General features: G+C 51.3%; 1 protein-coding gene across 3 annotated transcripts; it reads left to right on the top strand.

Moving 5' to 3' along the window:
- The first annotated feature begins 554 nt into the window (after positions 1–554).
- HPCAL4 (hippocalcin like 4) lies at positions 555–20,446 on the top strand. 3 transcript variants are annotated; one of them, XM_038758410.1, is made up of 5 exons: positions 555–725; positions 3,051–3,103; positions 16,072–16,240; positions 17,059–17,274; positions 18,247–20,446. In XM_038758410.1, the coding sequence occupies exons 3-5, from the start codon at positions 16,079–16,081 to the stop codon at positions 18,442–18,444; spliced, it is 576 nt and encodes a 191-aa protein (XP_038614338.1). In that variant the 5' UTR covers positions 555–725; positions 3,051–3,103; positions 16,072–16,078; the 3' UTR covers positions 18,445–20,446. The 3 variants fall into 3 exon arrangements, with proteins under 3 accessions (XP_038614338.1, XP_038614339.1, XP_038614337.1); XM_038758411.1 differs by having other exon boundaries at positions 3,031–3,103; XM_038758409.1 differs by lacking the exon at positions 3,051–3,103.
- The last annotated feature ends 384 nt before the right edge of the window (positions 20,447–20,830 follow it).

Here is a 20,830-nt window from a genome sequence, read left to right as displayed (position 1 = left end):
GAGCACACAATAAGCGCTCAATAAATACGCGTGGCCCAGTGGAAAGAGCCCGGGCTTTGGAGTCGGAGGTCATGGGTTCAAATCCCGGCTCCGCCAACTGTCAGCTGGGTGACTTCGGGCAAGTCACTTCACTTCTCTGTGCCTCAGTTCCCTCATCTGTAAAATGGGGATGAAGACTGTGAGCTCCCTGGGGGGCAACCTGATGGCCTTGTAACCTCCCCAGCGCTTAGAACAGTGCTTTGCACATAGTAAGCGCTTAATAAATACCATTATTATTATTAAATGCGATGGAATGAATGGATGAATGGGGCTGGGCCGAAGCATCCTGGGGATCCCTGCCTGTTCCCGGCTCCCTCGCCCTTCCCTCCCAGGGACAGGTGGCCCCTCTACAGCCCAACTGGGGGTCCCGGGCAGAGCCCCCCGCCCCCCGACCGTGGTCCGTTACTCTCCCCCTCCTCCCCAGCCAGAAGAGGCAACCAATTGGGGCCCTTGCTTTCCCGCTCAGGGGGCGGGATTTATACAGATCATTTTTGCTTGGAAGGGGATACATATTCATACAGGAGAAGAGACCCAGAGACAGCTGAGACGGGGAGACAGATCTCTCCTCGGGGCTCCGGACAGGAGGTGGGGGAGACCTGAGCTTGCCGACACCCCCTGGACCACCCCCAGGAAGGGAGGAAGGGACTTGGAGAAGTAACCTCACCTGAGCCTCAACTGCTCACTAGGTAAGAGGCCTCCCTAAGGCTAATCTGGGGTCCTGAGATCCTGAGATGGGGGGGAGCAGGAGGAGGGAGGGAAGGTGGATGAGCAGAGGTGGGGGAATGTGGCTGCTATTTTCACCAGGATGCATGGGGAGGGAGAGGCCCAGTCACGCTTCACGCCCCCACCCCCGCCTGTCTCCCCATCCGATGCATTCTGCTCCTTGGATCTCCTGGGGAGAGGGTCGGGAGTTTTGGGGGAGATGATGAGGGTCTGGGTCCCCGGCAGGATTCATTCATTCATTCATTCAATCGTATTTATTGAGCGCTTACTGTGTGCAGAGCACTGGACTAAGCTCTTGGGAAGTCCAAGTCGGCCACATATAGAGACGGTCCCTACCCAACAACGGGCTCACAGTCTAGAAGGGGGAGACAGACGACAAAACAAAACACGTGGACAGGTGTCAAGTCGTCAGAACAAATTGAATTAAAGCTAAATGCACGTCAATAACAAAATAAATAGAATAGCAAATATGTACAAGCAAAATAAATAGGGGATCAGGGGGCGTTTGGCTTTGGGGCCGCACTGGGTCCCCCCCGGGGACTGTGCAGGGAGGCTCCGGAGGGGTCTGACCTCAGTCTAGAGTCCCACCTCCCCTCGAGTCCAGCCCCACTGAACCGGGAGGCCTCTGTCCCTGTGGCAAAGTTCCCCAGATCCTTGGCAACAGGTCCGGGGAACCTGAATGTCCAATCTGGGAAAGTCCCGGCAGGTGGGTGGGACAGGAAGGGAGAAGGAAGGGGAGGAGGAAGGGCGAGGTGCCTTGGCCTCCAAAAAGGAGTGATCTCCTCTGGGCCCCCGACTTGTTCCTCCCCTAGATCTAACAGAGTCTCCAAGTGTTCAGGCTGAGAGGGATCCTAGCCCTGAGTCCCCTGGCTGCACCACGATTCTGGAATTGGAGGGGATCTCGGGGTCTGGCCCCTCCCTTGAACCTGGATCCCTGCAGGTAGGTGTGTGGTTTGAGGAAGGGTGATCCATTCATTCAGTCATATTTATTGAGCACTTACTGTGTGCAGAGCACTGTACCAGATGCTTGATCCAGAGGACTCAGCCCCCCTCTCGCTGCCCCCGCAGAAGCCCCCCCCCCCACTCTGACCCACACTGTTCCCAGAAGCCCATGTACCACCGCACCCATCCCAGCCCTCAGAGCCCCAGGAGCATTGCACCTCAGTTCCCCCTTGGGTGGCCCGGGGGCTGTGGTTTGCGGGGACCCCAGGAAACAACTGGGAATTGAGTGGGCCCCTGGGTGGGGTCACCCCTCTGCCGCCACTTGTCCACCGCTTTAGTGTGGGTCCTGACCAGTTCCAGGAGCCCCTCATCTCCCCTCAGTCCAGGCCCCACGATTCCTGCCCTCAATGGGGCCTGGGGTCACTCTTGAAGCTGTGAGGACCCTGTGGACTTCAGCCAACTCATCTTTCCCTCTGGTGAGCACCCACAGCTGGCCAGATTCCTCCTGATACCCTCCTAGGGTCTAGGTGGGGCTGACTGGGCCTCTGGAGAAGGACTGTGAGCCTGCTGTTGGGTAGGGACCATCTCTATATGTTGCCGATTTGTACTTCCCAAACGCTTAGTACAGTGCTCTGCGCACAGTAAGTGCTCAATAAATACAATTGAATGAATGAATGAATGAGTTTTGGGCAGCTCCACTATTCTGGCTTAGAGCCAATAATAATAATATCTGTGGTGCTTGTTAAGCGCTTACTACATGCCAGGCACTGTACTAAGCGCTGGGGTGGATATAAACAAATTGGGTTGGACACAGTCCCTGTCCCACATGGGGCTCACAGCCTTAATCCTCATTTTATAGATGAGGTAACTAAGGCCCAGAGAAGTGAAGTGACTTGCCCAAATCCACAAAGCGGACAAGTGGTGGGGTTAGGATTAGAACCCATGACCTTCTATTCACTAATAATAATAATAATAATAATAATAATAATAATAATGGCATTTTTTAAGCGCTTACTATGTGCAAAGCACTGTTCTAAGCACTGAAGGGATACAAGGTGATCAGGTTGTCCCACATGGGGCTCACAATCTTAATCCCCACTATGCCATGCTGCTTCTCCCTGTCCAGGCAGGGTCAGGGATCAGGCAAAGTCAAGTCCTGGGAAGATTGATTCTGGAGAGTGGCTCTGAATCTCCAGGTTAAAGAGAGGGCCCGCCCCCTCCCCACCCTCCAGTCTTTCCTCATTCCATGTCCCCAGGAGCAGCTGAAACTGGAGGGCAAGTGAGACTCCCTCTCTCCCCTCCCTCCCCTCTCTGCCTTTCACCTAGAAATAATTTCTGACCCTCAGCTCCTGGAACTGGACAAAGACCTTCTCGGAGAGGCAGGAAAAGCCCGGGCTTGGTAAGTCAGAAGGTCGTGGGTTCTAATCCTGACACCTCCACTTGTCCCTGGGCAAATCGCTTCACTTTTCTGTGCTTCGGTTACCTCATCTGTAAAACTGGGATCGAAAACTGGGACTGTGTCCAACCTGATTTGCTCGTATCCACCCCAGAGCTTAATACAGTGCCTGGCACACAGTAAGTGCTTAACAAATACCACAATTATTATTATTATTGTTTTTATCAGGGCCCACCACCTCCTGGCTCATGGGATCGCACAGACTCGGGAGTAGAGAGAGAGGCAGGACCAGCACCCAGAGACCCAGCTACGGATCAGGAAAACCTAGTCAGGGTTCCCGGTGTTTGCTGGGACTGTGGAATGGAGTTGCGGAGGTAGTTGGGCTGACTGTAAGCTCGCTGTGGGCAGGAAACATGTCTGTCTATTGTTATATTGTACTCTCCCAAGCACTTAGTACAGTGTTCTGTACACTGTAAGCACCCAGTAAATAGAATGGAAAGACAGAAGGAGGCAGCCTGGACCCCAGCCAAAAGGAACCAGACTTATCAATCAGTGATCTAAAGCGATTCCCAGGAATATCAGGTGAGCAATCAATCAATCAATCGTATTTATTGAGCGCTTACTGTGTGCAGAGCACTGTACTAAGCGCTTGGGAAGTACAAGTTGGCAGACCCTTGCCCCTCGGACAGATACCCTGCCTTGCTTCTCTCCCCACAGCCTGGCCAGGAATTGGGGGGAAGACCCCCCCACCTTGCCCCTTCCCACTCCTCCCACCTGTCAGATTCGCTCATTCAGTCATATTTATTGAGTGCTTACTGTGTGCAGAACACTGTACTAAGTGCTTGGGAGAGTATGCTACAACAATAAACAGACAAATTCCCTGCATAATCCCCCCACCCTGACCGTGGTTGGAAGATTGGGCTTGGGGCAGGAAAAAGAAGGAGAAGGGAAATGGGGCAGTGGGGGTGGGGGGGTGGCTGGGATCCCTGGGATCCTGGACTGATTCTGGGTTCAAAATCCAGAGTGGAAAGAGGGGGGATGAAGAGAGAGGTGGGATTTCAACACCTCCCTGCCTCAGCGATTCCTGCTTGGCTGTTTCTCTCAAAACCACCTTTATTCCCCATAATCTTCAACCTGCCTCATCCCCCTCTTTCTCTCCTTCCCCAGTAAGGAGACACAGGGGCTCACACACAGGCTGTTGGAACTACACGAGGAGGAGCGAGAGGAGAAGCGGGAAGGGTACCCGGGAGCCTCAGGGCTCCTGCCACTGCAGGGGGAGAGCAATAAAAAAAAAACCAACAACCCTTCCTGCCACGGATGGAACTGTGGTTGCCATGGTAACCTTCTCAGCACCAGCTCCACACCGAAGCTGGAAAGGGGGAGGATGAGATTTCTCTCCCTTTCCCTTCCACCCTCTCCAGAAACCTGGGTGTGAAGAAAAGGGGCCTGAAGAAAAGGCTAGGGAGTGAGGGGTGCTTTCTACCTATTTTCCCTACCTCTCTCCCACATCCCTCTCCAGGGAGAGGGCCGGAAAGCCCACACAGCTGAGAACATTTGGGAGCCAGCCAGGAGGTGACATTCACCAGCGGGACCAGGTGGGAGGATGGGTTGCGGGGGAGATGGGTCAGTGAACCGGTGACCCTCCCCAGCAGACCTGTTGGATGGGGAAGTTTTCAAGCGGAACAAGTCCTGAGAGTCTGGGACAAGAGGAGATTCCATAGAAGCCAACAGGGGCCCATGTGGCCCTTGGGAGTCAGAGGTTGTGGGTTCTAATCCCGGCACTGCCACTTATCAGCTGTGTGACTTTGTGTAGGTCACTTCTCTGTGCCCCAGTTACCTGTAAAATGTCCCATGTGGGACAATCTGATTACCTTGCATCTACTCCTGTGCTTAGAACAGTGCTTGGCACATAGTAAGCACTTAACAAATACCATCATTATTATTATTATCATCACAGAGAGACTATTTCCTCCCCACCACCACAACGTGAGCCCCAGAGATGCCATGGTGGGGCTTACCATGTTCCCGCCAGGATCCTTGGGCAGGGAAAGGGAGATGCAGCCTCTGCTAGCTTAGTACAGAGCTCAGGTCGGCAACATATAGAGACGGTCCCTACCCAACAATGGGCTCACAGTCTAGAGGGGGAGACAGACAAAAAAACCCAAACAAGAAGACAGGTGTCAATACCAACAGAAGAAATAGAATCATAGCCATATTCATTCATTCAATCGTATTGAGCGCTTACTGTGTGCAGAGCACTGTACTAAGTGCATGAGAAGTACAAGTTGGCAACATATAGAGATGGTCCCTACCCAACAATGGGCTCACAGTCTATATACACATCATTAATAAAATAAATAGAATAATAAATATGTACAAATATACACAAGTGCTGTGGGGAGGGGAAGGGAGAAGGGCGGGGGGGGGGGAATGGGGAGGGGAGGAGGAGGAGAGGAAAAAGGGGGGGCTCAGTCTGGGAAGGCCTCCTGGAGGAGGTGAGCTCTCAGGAGGGCCTTGAAGGGAGGAAGAGAGCTAGTTTGGTGGGTGTGTGGAGGGAGGGCATTCCGGGCCAGGGGGAGAACGTGGGCCGGGGAAAGAGGTGGGAAAGAGGCACAGTGAGGAGGTTAGTGGTGGCAGAGGAGAGGAGGATGCGGGCTGGTCTGGAGAAGGAGAGAAGGGAGGTGAGGTAGGAGGGGGAGTGGTGATGGAGCACTTACAATGTGCAGAGCACTATACTAAGTGCTTGGGAGAGTATAGTACAGCATAATTAGTAGATGCGTTCCCTGCCTATAAATATCTCACAGTCTCCACCACTTAATAATAATAATAATAATGATGGCATTTATTAAGCACTTACTATGTGCAAAGCACCGTTCTAAGCACTGGGGAGGTTACAAGGTGATCAGGTTGTCCCACGGGGGGCTCACAGTCTTCATCCCCATTTTACAGATGAGGTCACTGAGGCCCAGAGAAGTTAAGTGACTTACCCAAAGTCACACAGCTGACGTGGCGGAGCTGGGATTTGAACCCATGACCTCTGACTCCAAAGCCCGTGCTCTTTCCACTGAGCCACGCTGCTTGCCTGATGTATGACCTTAGACAAGTCATTTAACTTCTCCGGGCTTCAGTTTCCACATCTATAAAATAGGCATTCAATACCTGAATCCCCTGTCCAATGGGGGACAGAGGTTGTGTCCATTCAGATTATCTTGTATCTACCCTAATGTTAGTTCAGTGCCTGGCACATAGTAAACACTTAAATGCCACAACTATTATTTTAATCTTCAATACCATGGTTATAATATATATTAACCATTTGAAAAGAAAATAGTAATAATTGTGGTCTTTGTTAAGTGCTTACTATGTGCCAAGCACTGTACTAAACAATAGGGTAGATAAAAAATAATCTGTATGGTCACAATCCCTGTCCCACATAGGGCTCACAGTCTTAATCATCCTTATATTCCTACTATTTCCTGACCCAGAATTAATTTTAATGACTGTCTCCCACTTTAGACTGTAAACTTCTTGTGGGCAGGGATCGTGTTTACCAACTCTATTGTATTGTACTTTTCCCAAGTGCTCTGTACAGTGCTCTACACACAGTAAGTGCTCAAAAAACAGCACTGATTGATTGAAAAGCATAGCGGTGTGGGGTAAGCGAGCGAGAGAGGCAAAGGGAAGAATTGTAGTCTTATAGACAGAGCCTGGGCCTGAGTTCTAATCTAAATTATAATCCCGGCTCCACCACTTGCCTGCTGTGTGAGTTGGGCAAGTCACTTCACTTCTCTGTGCCTCAGTTCCCTCATCTGTAAAATGGGGATTAAGACTGTGAGCCCCACGTGGGACAACCTGATCACCTTGTAACCTCCCCAGCGCTTAGAACAGTGCTTTGCACATAGTAAGCGCTTAATAAATGCCATCATTATTATTATTATACTTCTCTGTGCCCCAGTTACCTCATCAAAATGGGAATTAAGACTGTGAGCCCCACACCAGCACTTAGTACAGTGCTTGGCACGTAGTATGTATTTAATGAATGCTACAATTATTATTATTATTATTATTATTATTAGGGAGCAGAGAGTCCCCTTTACTAGAGCGGGGTCTAAGGGAGCGTGAGGTGCATTGGCGTCGTTGGGCGATGGGGGCAAGGAGGGGAGGGCTGCTCAGTGGCCCTGTTGGGGCAGGGATATATGTATATATATGTATATATGTTTGTACATGTTTATTACTCTATTTTATTTGTACATATTCTATTTATTTTATTTTGTTAATATGTTTTCTTTTGTTCTCTGTCTCCCCCTTCTAGACTGTGAGCCCACTGTTGGGTAGGGACCGTCTCTCTATGTTGCCAACTTGTACTTCCCAAGCGCTTAGTCCAGTGCTCTGCACACAGTAAGCGCTCAATAAATACGATTGAATACATGAATGAATGAATATGTACCTGTATATATGTATATATGTTTGTACGTATTTATTACTCTGTTTATTTTATTTATACATATCTATTCTATTTATTTTATTTTGTTAATTTGTTCTGTTCCCTGTCTCCCCCTTCTAGACTGTGAGCCCGCTGTTGGGTAGGGGCCGTCTCTATATGTTGCCAACGTGGACTTCCCAAGCGCTTGTGCTCTGCACACAGTAAGCGCTCAATAAATACGAATGAATGAATGAATGAATGAATGAATGAATGAACTAGAGGCTCCCCAAACCCACCTTCTCTCAGAAGTTCCTTCAACACCAACCAATTTGGAAATGGCAATCCCAAACCGAGCTGAGAGTTGGGGTTTGCTCCCAGACCTTCTGTGAGCGGGCAGTGTGTCTGTCCCACCTGTGATCCCTCCAAGTGGGAGTCCCCCCTCGCCAAAGGTCACTGCTCCTCCGGGGCCTGACCCGGTGGGCTTCATCATCATCAATCATATTTATTGAGCGCTTACTATGTGCAGAGCACTGTACTAAGCGCTTGGGAAGTACAAATTGGCAACATATAGAGACAGTCTCTACCCAACAGTGGGCTCACAGTCTAAAAGACTTCACTAGGAGAAGGGGGTCTGGGCGAGAGGTCCAGGGCCTGAGCCCAGGGAACAGGCAGCAGGGTTCCTGAGCCCCCTCCTTCCTTTCCCCCTCCCCATCCCCCCCGCCTTACCTCCTTCCCCTCCCCACGGCACCTGTATATATGTTTGTACGTATTTATTACTCTATTTATTTACTTTATTTGTACATATTCTATTTATCTTGGAGAAGCAGCATGGCTCAGTGGAAAGAGCCCGGGCTTTGGAGTCAGAGGTCATGGGTTCAAATCCCCGCTCCCCCAACTGTCAACTGTGTGACTTTGGGCAAGTCACTTCACTTCTCTGGGCCTCAGTTCCCTCATCTGGAAAATGGGGATGAAGACTGTGAGCCCCCCGTGGGACAACCTGATCACCCTGTAACCTCCTCAGCGCTTAGAACAGTGTTTTGCACATAGTAAGCGCTTAATAAATGCCATTATTATTATTATTATCTTGTTACTATGTTTTGTTTTGTTCTCTGTCTCCCCCTTTTAGACTGTGAGCCCGCTGTTGGGTAGGGACTGCCTCTATCTGTTGCCAACTTGGACTTCCCAAGTGCTTAGTACAGTGCTCTGCACACAGTAAGTGCTCAATAAATACGATTGAATGAATGAATGAATGAATGAAAGAAAGAAAAAAAGAAAGAAAGAAAGAAAGAAAGAAAAAGAAAGAAAGAAAGAAAGAAAGAAAGAAAGAAAGAAAGAAAGAAAGGGTTGGGAAATGGGCTTGGGCTTGTCAGGTCCAGCTAGGGAGGCCTCTGTGAATCCAATACCTGCAGGTGCAGGTGCCCCCCTCCCCATCCCCATTGGCCTGCCTGGCATGGATGAGCATAAGTGGCGGTGCCCAATTGGAATGGTTCCCGGGATATCCTTTAGAATTTAAGTGCTTACTATTTTGTATGGCATTTGTTAAGTGCTTACTATGTGCCAAGCACTGGGGTAGATGCCAGGTAATCAGGTTGGACAAAGTCCCTGTCCCACATGGGGCTTGCAGTCGTAATCCCCATTTTACAGATGAGGAAACTGAGGTACACAGTATGTTTGGTTTTGTTCTCTGTCTCCCCCTTTTAGACTGTGAGCCCACTGTTGGGTAGGGACTGTCTCTATATGTTGCCAATTTGTACTTTCCAAGCGCTTAGTACAGTGCTCTGCACACAGTAAGTGCTCAATAAATACTATTGATGATGATGATAAAGTAACTTACCCAAGACAAGTGGCAGAACTGGGATTAGAACTCAAGTCCTTCCAACTCCCAGGCCCGGGCTCTATCCATTAGGCCACGCTGCCTACTATGTACAAACCACTGGGGTAGATGCAGATATAACAGTTCAGACACAGTCCCTGACCCACACGGAGCTCACAACTAAAAGGGAGGGAAAGTGGGGTTCTTATCCCAGTTGTATTGTTGAGGAAAATAAGTCCCAGAGAGGTTAATTGACTGGCCTCAAGTCACACAGCAGGTCAGTCCTGACTCGTGCTCTTACCACTAGGCTACATCGCTTCTTAATAGCAAAGCAGTTTGGCTGGGCTCTGAGGAGACGGGAGCTTCGTGTAGGCTGGGAAAATGACCGACCTCATCTGGGAGGCTGTGGTGGATGGTATATGTTGCCAATTTGTACTTCCCAAGTGCTTAGTACAGTGCTCTGCACACAGTAAGCGCTCGATAAATACTACTGATGATGATGATGACTCCGTAGTGCTCCCGAGCCTGGGGCACCTGGGATTTCGAGACACCTATGACCGACCTCATCTGGGAGGCTGTGGTGGATGGTATATGTTGCCAATTTGTACTTCCCAAGTGCTTAGTACAGTGCTCTGCACACAGTAAGCGCTCGATAAATACTACTGATGATGATGATGACTCCGTAGTGCTCCCGAGCCTGGGGCACCTGGGATTTCGAGACACCTAACACCTAGGTTGTCCTGGCAACACCTCATCTTATTCAATCAATCCATCAATCGTATTTATTGAGCACTTACTGTGTGCAGAGCACTGTACTAAGCGCTTGGGAAGTACAAGTTGGCAACATATAGAGACGGTCCCTTCCCAACCGTGGGCTCACATTCCTACCCTCTTCCTCTCGTACATCGCTCAGGCCTGGTTGATAGCCTCAGGTGTCTCCCAGCGCAGAACCACTTGTTTCCTACCACCCGGGTCCCTAGTGATGATGACGATGGCATTTGTTAAGCGCTTACTATGTGCACAGCACTGTTTTAAGCGCTGGGGAGGTTACAAGATGATCAGGTTGTCCCACGGGGGGGGCTCACAGTCTTCATCCCCATTTTACAGGTGAGGGAACTGAGGCCCAGAGAAGTGAAGTGACTTGCCCAAAGTCACCCAGCTGACAATTGGCGGAGCTGGGATTTGAACCCATGACCTCTGACTCCAAAGCCCGGGCTCTTTTCCACTGAGGGCCAGGGCCCAGCCTCAGCAGCAAGGGAAGACAGGAGGCCGTGAGGTCTAGTGGAAAGCGAATGAAGCTGTAAGCTCCTCTAGACTGTAAGCTCCTAACCATCAGTGGTATGTATTGAACACTTATTGGGCGCTGAATACAGTATTAAGCACTTGGGAAAGCACAATACAGCAGAGTTAGTAGACCAATTCCCTGCCCACAAGGAGTTCCCTATGATCTCCTATGGGCAGGGATCATGCCTACCAACTCTATTGGATTGTATTCTCCCAAGTGTTTAGTACAGTGCTCTGCCCAAGGAAAGCACTCAGGGGAAGCAGCGTGGCTCAGTGGAAAGAGCCCGGGCTTTGGAGTCAGAGGTCAGGGGTTCAAATCCCGGCTCCGCCACTTGTCAGCTGTGCGACTTTGGGCAAGTCACTTCACTTCTCTGGGCCGCAGTTCCCTCCTCTGTAAAATGGGGATTAAGACTGTGAGTCCTCCGTGGGACAACATCATCACCTTGTAACCTGCGCTTAATAAATGCTATTATTATTATTATTATTATTATTATTATTATTATTAAGAAATACCATTGATTGAATCAGGATGCCAGGGTTCTGATCCCAACTCTGCCACTGGCTTGCTGTGTGACCTTATACAATCCACCTAACCTCTCTGTGCCCTGGTTTCCTCTTTGGTAAAATGGGGATAAGATCCCTGTCCGCTCGCCTCTAAGACTGTGAGCCCCATGTGAAACAGAGACTGATCTGATTACCCTGTGACCTACCCTAGCACTTAGCACATAGTAAGCACACAGAGAAGCAGCGTGGCTCAGTGGAAAGGGCGCGGGCTTAGGAGTCAGAGGTTGTGGGTTCTAATCCCGCCTCTGCTGCTTATCAGCTGTGTGATTTTGGACAAATCACTTAACTTCTCTGTGCCTGTTCCCTCATCTGTAAAATGGGGATTAAGACTGTAAGCCCCATGTGGGACAATCTGATTACCTTGTATCTCCCCCAGTGCTTAGAACAGTGTTTGGCACATAGTAAGCGCTTAACAAATACCAAAATTATTATTAATTATTATTAGTATTAGTAATTGCCTACAAAGTGCCACAGTTATTGTTAGGACAGGAAAAGGCATGGTGGCTGCCCTCAAGGTGAGGTGAAAAGAGCACGGGCTTTGGCGCCAGAGCTCATGGGTTCAAATCCCTGCTCTGCCAATTGTCAGCTGGGTGACTTTGGGCAAGTCACTTCACTTCTCTGGGCCTCAGTTCCCTTAGCTGTAAAATGGGGATGAAGACTGTGAGCCCCCCGTGGGACAATCGGATCACTTTGTAACCTCCCCAGCGCTTAGAACAGTGCTTTGCACGTAGTAAGCGCTTAATAAATGCCATCATTAATTAATTACCCCAACAACAGACCCCTCCCTTCAGCCTGGTCTCTGTCCAGGGGTCCTGAAACTCCCACCTACCTAATCTGGGGGGGGGGGGGGGGGGGGGGGGGGGAGATGAGATGGTTTGGAAGGGGGCTGGGAGAGGCAGCAGCCTTTATGTGGAGGTGTGAGGAAAAATGTGTCATCTCCCTTGGAGGAAAAGCAAAGCTCTGAGAGTTGGTGGGGGCGTGGGTATTTGTTAAGTTCTTACTGTGTGTTAAGCAGTGTCCTAAGCGCTGGGGTAGAGACAAGTTAATCAGGTGGAACACAGTCCCCATCCCACATGAGGCTCCCAGTCAAGTAGGAAGGAAAACAATCAATCAATCAATCAATCAATCAATCGTATTTATTGAGTGCTTACTGTGTGCAGAGCACTGTACTAAGGGCTTGGGAAGTACAAGTCGGCAACACATAGAGACAGTCCCTACCCAACAGCAGGCTCACAGTCTAGAAGGGGGAGACAGAGAACAAAACCAAACATACTAACAAAATAAAATAAATAGAATAGATATGTACAAGTAAAATAAATAAATAAATAACTAGAGTAATAAATATGTACAAACATATATACATATATGCAGGTGCTGTGGGGAAGGGAAGGAGGTAAGATGGGGGGATGGAGAGGGGGACGAGGGGGAGAGGAAGGAGGGGGCTCAGTGTGGGAAGGCCGAGAACAGGTATTGAATTTTACAGTTAAAGAAACTGAGGGACAGGGAAGTGACTTGACCAGGGTCACACAGCAGGCAACTGATGTAGTGGGCATTAGAACCTAGGTCCTCCGGGTCTCAGGCCCGTGCATTTTCCATTAGGCCATGCTGTTTCCAGGGGGTATGGTCCCACGATCTCAGCTGTGGGGTCTTCTCGGAATCTCTGGTCCTTGTGGGGAGAATGACCCTCTGGGCTCCGCCAGCTCCTCTCTTCCCTGGGGTGACTACTTGCTGGACCCCGCCTCGCCCCATGATGGGCAGAGCAGGACAGCACAGCCGGCCGGGGTGGACCAGTCCAGCGACCCTGCCGGACTGCGAAACGTGTCCAACACCTGGAAACTTTCATAGTCCATTCCCTGAAGTGAAGGGGGATTCGGCCCGCAGGCTGCCCTACCGCATGGCTTTGATTGTTTCTGTTTTAATGCCATTCATTGAGCACTTACTATGTGCCAGGCACTGTACTAAGTGCTGGGGTAGATAACAATGATGGCATTTGTTAAGTGCTTACTATGTGCCAGGCACTCTACTAAGCACTGGGGTAGATACAAGCAAATCAGGTTGGACATAGTCCCTGTCCCACGTGGGGCTCACAGTCTCAATCCCCACTTCACAGATGAGGTAACTGAGGCCCAGAGAAGTCAAGTGACTTGCCCAAAGTCACACAGAAGAAAAGTGGCAGTGGCGGGATTAGAACCCATGACCTTTGGACTCCCAGGCCCGGGCTCTGTCCACTAAGCCACGCTGCTTCTCAATTCATTCATTCATTCATCCATTCAATTGTATTTATTCATTCAGTCAGTCTTATTTATTGAGTGCTTACTGTGTGCAGAGCACTGTACTAAGCGCTTGGGAAGTTCAAGTTGGCAACATAAAGGGACGGTCCCTACCCAACAGCGGGCTCACAGTCTAGAAGGGGGAGAGAGAGGACAGAACAAAACATATTAACAAAATTAAATAGAAAAAATATGTACAAATAAAATAAATAGAGTAATAAATCCGTACAAACATATATCCATATATACAGGTGCTGTGGGGAGGGGAAGGAGGTAAGGCGAGGGGTGGGGGGGGAGGAAGGGAGAGGAAGGAGGGGGATTGGTTTGGATTGGTTGATTGGCCCACTAAAGGTCAACTCCTCTATTCCCCTGCATCCATGCAGGACTTCCCTTTCCTAGTCCAGGTAGATGGAGGTCCAGGAGAAAGGAATTCCCCAGCCTTTTCCTTCCTCTGGGTGTCTAATCAAAGACCCTCCTGTTTCAGTGCAAGCCTGTTTTCTCTTGGAGGGTTCTCAGGGGACACCATCCTCTATTCCAGATTCCTTCACATTCTTATCCCGCCCCCCTGCAACCTCCTCCAGCTGTCTCTTCCCCAGATTAGGAGATCCGGTCCAGGTGGCCAACACGGACACTCTATCTCATGTAATCAATCCGTGAATTTATTGAGCGCTTAATATGTGCAGAGAGCATTCTACTCAGCACTTGAGAGAGGATGATACAACACAACTCACTTATCTAGGCCTCAGTTACCTCGTCTGTAATGTAGGGATTGAGAGGGTGAACCCCACGTGGGACAGGGACTGTGTCCATCTTGATTTGCTGTATCCACCCAGCACTTACTGTAATAATAATAATGATAATGGCATTTATTAAGCACCTACTATGTACAAAGCACTGTTCTAAGCACTGGGGAGGTTACAAGGTGATCAGGTTGTCCCAAGGGGGGCTCACAGTCTTAATCCCCATTTTACAGATGGGGTAACTGAGGCACAGAGAAGTTAAGTGACTTGCCCAAAGTCACACAGCTGACAGTTGGCAGAGCCGGGATTTGAACTCATGACCTCTGATTCCAAAGCCCGTGCTCTTTCCACTGAGCTACGCTGCTTCTCCAGCCTGGCACATAGTGAGAGTTTAACAAATACCATTATTATTATTATTATTATTATTATTATTAACTTGCTGTGGGCAGGGAATGCTACTGTTTATTGTTGTGTTGTACTTTCCCAAGATCTTAGCATGGTGCTCTGCATATAGTAAGTGCTCAATAAATATGAATGAATGAATGATTGGTAGATATATTCCCTGTCCATAAAGCACTGTCCCCTGGGCATCATCATCATCAATCGTATTTATTGAGCACTTACTATGTGCAGAGCACTGTACTAAGTGCTTAGCACTGTACTAAGCGCTTAAAGAACCAAGCTGGGACAGAAGTGTGGCTGGAGGGGAGGGGCCTCGAAAGGCAGGATGGTGGGAACAGCAACCCGCCCGTAATGAGCTGCCTCTCTGAGCCTCTGGTGTCCACCTCCTCAGACAGGACCTGGGTCTTCTTCCTGAGTCATATATAATGATGGCATTTGTTAAGTGCTTACTATGTGCAGAGCACTGTTCTAAGTGCTGGGGGGGATACAAGGTGATTAAGTTGTCCCACGTGGGGCTCACAGTCTTAATCCCCATTTTACAGATGAGGTAACTGAGGCTCAGAGAAGTTAAGTGACTTGCCCAAGGTCACACAACAGACATGTGGTGGAGCTGGGATTCGAACCCATGACCTCTGACTCCAAAGCCCGTGCTCTTTCCACTGAGCCACGCTGCTTCTCTATGGATCAATCATATTTATTGAGCCCTTACTGTGCGCAGGACACAGTACTAAGCACTTGGGGGAGTACGGTATAGCTGAGTTGTCATTCATTCATTCATTCAATCGTATTTATTGAGCGCTTACTGTGTGCAGAGCACTGGACTAAGCGCTTGGGAAGTACAAGTTGGCAAGATCTAGAGACGGTCCCTACCCAACAGTGGGCTCACAGTCTAGAAGGGGGAGACAGACAACAAAATCAAACATATTAACAAAATAAAATAAATAGAATAAATATGTACAAGTAAAATAGAGTAATAAATATGTACAAACATATATATATATATACAGGTGCTGTGGGGAGGGGAAGGAGATAAGATGGGGAGGAGGGGGAGAGGAAGGAGGGGGCTCAGTCTGGGAAAAAAAAACCTGTTCTAAGCACTGGGGAGGTTCCAAGGTGATCAGGTTGTCCCACGGGGGGCTCACAGTCTTCATCCCCATTTGACAGATGAAGGAACTGAGGCCCAGAGAACTGAAGTGACTGGCCCAAAGTCACACAGCTGGCAATTGGCAGAGCCGGGATTTGAACCCCTGACCTTGGACTCAAAAGCCCGTGCTCTTTCCACTGAGCCACGCTGCCTCTCCCTAGTAGACCTGTTCCCTGCCCACAAGGAGGGACAGTCTAGAAGGATCTGGGCGAGGGTACTCTCGCTTCACGGAGGAAGATCTACTCTGATGACCGGTGGAGTAGTGCCCCAGTGGGGCTTTGCCTTCCTCATCTCCACGTGCTCCCCTCACCCGGTGTCTCCGGCCCCCCAGGTCCACCATGGGGAAGCAGAACAGCAAACTGGCCCCTGAGATGCTGGACGACCTGGTGAGGAGCACGGAGTTCAGCGAACACGAGCTGAAGCAATGGTACAAAGGCTTCCTGAAGGACTGCCCCACGGGCATCCTCAACCTGGATGAGTTCCAGCAGCTTTACATTAAGGTAGCGGGGATGAAGTGGGGCAAGGAGAGGGCCGCGGCGGGGGCCGGAGCGGACCGCCAGGGGAAACAGCCCCCCAGAATGGCGGGTTTCTGGGTCCCCAAGCCGGGGAGGTCTGGCCAATCTGGGAAATGGGATTCAGCCCTGCTGTTTTGGGATTTCTTGGATCAAGGATGACGCAGAAATGCCCTGGACCCCCACCTGGTTTCTCTGCTTTAAAGTAAGGAACACCTCTGCCTCTTCCCACCAGTGGGAAGGCCGGGCCCAATCCCATGGGGTTCAGGGCGAACTGGTCATTCTTGGAGCAGAAGGTATAGCTGGAAAGCTTTGGGGTGGAGGCAGGGAGCCCAACCAGGGTTTAAGTTGCCCCTCTTCCTGCCCCTACCCCTAGAAACTCCCCCAAGAATGATCAGCCAGTAGTTGGGCGGGGGTAGGATGTTGCTTGGGGCCCCCATCTCTAATACAATATTAATAGCATGTATTGAACACCCACTTAACAGGCTGCACTGACTAAATACTTGGGAAAGTATGAAGCAATAACTGACACATTCCCTGACCACAAGGAGTTTACACTCTGACAGTAATAATAATAATGATGGCATTTATTAAGTGCTTACCATGTGCCAAGCACCGTTCAGTATTAGTTGTAGTAGCTGTAATGGTATTTATAGAGCACCTACTGAGTGCAGTGCACTGTACTAAGTAGTCTGCAGCCCAAGGACCCCCCCCCCCCCCGCCCCCGAAACCCACCCCCAGAGGGTCATCTCTGCCCGGCTCCCCGGCGGCTGGACCTTTCAGCCAGGCCTCTCTGCCCTCCCCAGTTCTTCCCGTACGGCGACGCCTCCAAGTTCGCCCAGCACGCCTTCCGCACCTTCGACAAGAACGGGGACGGCACCATCGACTTTCGGGAGTTCATCTGCGCCCTCAGCGTCACCTCTCGGGGCAGCTTCGAGCAAAAGCTCAATTGGGCCTTCGAGATGTATGACCTGGATGGGGACGGCAAGATCACGCGCCTGGAGATGCTGGAGATCATCGAGGTAAAATCGAGGCAGGGCCTCGGTCGCCCGGGACAGGGGGAGAGACTGGACCGCGGGCTGGCGGGCAGGGGCTTGCAAGGAGGGGTGGGGGTGAGGGGGGAGACAGCTCAACATATAACCCCCACAAAGACGTGGATCTTCCCGGACTGCAGCGTGGGAGTCCGAAGGTCATATAATAATAATAATAATAATAATGGCATTTATCAAGTGCATACTATGTGCACATCACTGTTCTAAGCACTGGGGAGGTAACAAGGTGATCAGGTTGTCCCACGGGGGGCTCACAGTCTTCATCCCCATTTTCCAGATGAGGTAACTGAGGCCCAGAGAAGTGAAGTGACTTGCCCAAAGTCACACAGCTGACAAGTGGTGGAGTCGGGATTAGAACCCATGACCTCTGACTCCAAAGCCCGGGCTCTTTCCACTGAGCCACGCTGCTTCTCATGGGTTCTAATGCCGGCTCCACCACTTGTCCGCTGTGTGATCTTGGGCAAGTCACTTCACTTCTCTGTACCTCAGTTCCCTCATCTGTAAAATGGGGATGGAGACTGTGAGCTCCACATGGGACAGGGATTGTGTCCATCCCAATTTGGTTGTATCCATCCCAGCTCTTAGTGCAATGCCTGGCACGTAGTAAGTGCTTAACAAATACCACAGTTATTATTGTTATTACTGGTTGTGTCTGCCGGGCCCCCTGCCCTGCTGAGTCCCAGGACCCCTCCCCACGGAGCTCTCTCGGGGTTACTCAGATTCCAACCAGGACCCCCGGAAGAATCTCTGACCTGCCTCCTTGGGGGCTTCATTCCCAAATCAGCGGAGGCCCCTGGTGGGTTCACACCTGCCTTCAGCCTTCCTGCCCTGTCAGCCCAGAGCCTGCATTTCCCTCTGCACTCTGCCCCTTCCAGGTGTTTGGGGTAGGGGTCTCCGGCAGACCCTGCCCCTCCTGTTGACTGCTCTCTGTCCCTCTCCCAGGCCATCTACAAGATGGTGGGCACCGTCATCATGATGCGGATGAACCAGGACGGACTGACCCCCCAGCAACGTGTGGACAAGATCTTCACCAAGATGGACAAGGACCGAGATGACCAGATCACCCTGGAGGAGTTCAAGGAGGCGGCCAAGAGTGACCCCTCCATCGTCCTCCTGCTCCAGTGCGACATGCAGAAATAGAGGCCCCGGGGCGGGGGTCCCTCCCCGGACCAGTCTCTGTTCCCTCCCTATCCTCCCTGACCCTTCGATGTTTCCCCTTCCGCTCCCCTCCCCGCACGCTCAGGCCCGGGCTGGGGGCAGGTGAGAGTGCGGAGGGCCAGGGTCTCCCCGTGGACCAGGCAGATCCCTCCCTCTGTCTCTTTCAAATCTTCCCGAAGCCTCGTGCCGCCCCTGCCCCTCCGTGGTCCCGGGCCTAGAAGTATCGCCCGAGAATGGCCAACCTCCCTGGCCTCCGGGGACCAAGGTCAACGTTCGCCCAGGCATGCCCATGGCAGGGCTGCCTGAAGTCCACGTGAAAGCACTCCCTCACCTCCCTCACCCTGGCGCCACTGCCCTGGCTCCCCAGCCTCCCAGTGACTGCCCCCCGCCAGAAGCGTGGCTTGGACCGTGGCCTGAACTGGTCTTCCGCCCCAGTGTTGTTTCTCCCCGCTCCGGGTAAGGGGACCAGGAGGGGCAGAGAGAGCTAGGGGGGACCCGCTGCCCAGGAGAGCTGGCGGGGAGGGGCTTGGACCCCCTGCCCAGGAGAGCCGGGGGCGCGGGGCTCGTGCTTTGACTGATGTTGCTGTTCTCGGGGAAGGGCCCTCTGTGTCCACAAATGCACATTCATTTTGATTTTAATGTTTTCAGGTGATTAAACTGCATGGGAACTGAGCTCAGCTGTGACCTTTAACAGCGCAGAGAGAAGTGACTAACCCAGCAGTGGGCAAGGGGCAAAACCTGAGATGGGGAACTGCCCGAACCCCCCTTTCTGAGACTCGCGGACCCTTGCGTGGCCCCTGGCAGTTGAGTTATGGATTCTGATGTTCTGGGGTTGGAAGTGGAGGGGGGCTCTGTTGTGGACCACCTCCGGGCTCTGCATCGGCCCAGGGAGGGCCCCAGGGGCGAAGAGGGACATACACCTATTTGTCAGAGGCAGGACTAGAGGGGAAGGGGTCCTGGGGCCTTAAGAGGAGGCTCAGGAATGGTTGGGATCCAGGCTGGAAAGGGAGGAGGAGGATGGGGATGGGGAACCCCCGTACCCCCCAACACACCCCCATACACAGCCTCTGCCAAGCCCCTCTCCCTATCCTGGGTGGCCAAGGCTGGGGTTAGTCATGCAGGTTGGATGCCGGCCCTCGGATCCATTGGAATTGGGAACCCTCCTTGGGGAAAGAGCTTGGGATCTTCTCAAAGCCGCTAAAAAATGGGAAGGGGAGGAGGCTGGGGCGGCTGACTCCAGACAAGGGAAGTTGGAGGCCTCAGTGTTGCAGGGAGGTCTGGAAGAAGCCCATTTCTTAGACGGCACCAATAAAGGTGGTTCGCAGGCATCGGGGGCTGTGGGTTGTATTGAGGACTCTCCCCATCTCCCCTCAACTCCCGGTGTGCTCTGCCCTGAGACGTGACGATGACCTGCTCTCCCACGGGGTCCTTGAACCTCCCCCTGGGCTAAGCTGATTCCCTGGGTCCCCCCGAGTGCCACCAGGGGAATAATAATAATAATGATGGCATTTATTAAGCACTTACTATGTGCAAAGCACTGAGTGGGCCCCCAAACCTCCTTGCACAAGAGTGGGGGGCCCAGTGAGTGGCAGGTGGGGAGGCAGGGATCGAGGGTCCCCCAGCTGGAACTCTGAAATTCCTCGAGGCCTAGATTTTGTCTCAGGCCGTGGTGATGGGGAATCTTGGACGGGGAATGAGAAGAAACTCATCAAATGGCAGTAGCAATGGGAGACCAGAAGAAGCCCCTCAAGGTCCACCTCCCAGCTGGAGGGGATGCAGAGCGGTAGGTGTGTCTCCTCTGAGCTATTGGTTTTCCTAAAAGTCTCCCTGGGCCGGCCCAGACCCCTCCCCAGCTTGGTGTTCAAGTTCACAGCTGTGTTTTCAGTTGACTCTTTGTGCTTGGATTTTCATCCTCACTGGTAGAAAAGTGGAGTTGTTCTATTTTTTTAACTAAAAAAACCCCCAATAAAACGTGCCTGACACATTCTTGCCCTCTCTCTGACTTCCGGGGCCAAGGCTGCCGTGGAGCAGGGCTGCTGGGCCAGTGCCCTGTCTGTGTTTGCTTTCAGGCCTACAGTCAAGGAATTTCGGGGGGGAGGTTCCCCCTCTTTCTCCTCTTCCTCCTAGCTTAATGTTGTAGACTCCGGAGGGGGTGCTTATATCCACTGGATGCGAGGAAATGTCTTAGGCCATGAGCCCAAGAAGGGGGGGCCCTCAGTCACACCCCCTTGAGATCCCAGTCTTGGATATGGGAATACAAGACAGGATCCCTCTCCTCAAGGAGCATAGATTCCAGTACGAGCCACCAACATAGACAGTTTTTAGCCCTGTTCTAAGCACACATAAATAGACGAATATGCAATAATTG

This window comes from Tachyglossus aculeatus, chromosome 16, assembly GCF_015852505.1.
Source record: "Tachyglossus aculeatus isolate mTacAcu1 chromosome 16, mTacAcu1.pri, whole genome shotgun sequence".
NCBI classification, from domain to species: Eukaryota; Metazoa; Chordata; class Mammalia; order Monotremata; family Tachyglossidae; genus Tachyglossus; species Tachyglossus aculeatus.
The sequence above is the reverse complement of the archived record's forward strand: the minus strand, read 5'-3'. Positions and strand labels throughout refer to the sequence as shown.

Coding starts and splice junctions, on each gene's coding strand:
- HPCAL4 (XM_038758409.1), top strand. CDS start 16,079: ATGGGGAAGCAGAACAGCAAACTGGCCCCTGAGATGCTGGACGACCTG. Junction 16,241..17,058: donor TCCAGCAGCTTTACATTAAG/GTAGCGGGGATG, acceptor TGCCCTCCCCAG/TTCTTCCCGTACGGCGACGC. Junction 17,275..18,246: donor AGATGCTGGAGATCATCGAG/GTAAAATCGAGG, acceptor TCCCTCTCCCAG/GCCATCTACAAGATGGTGGG.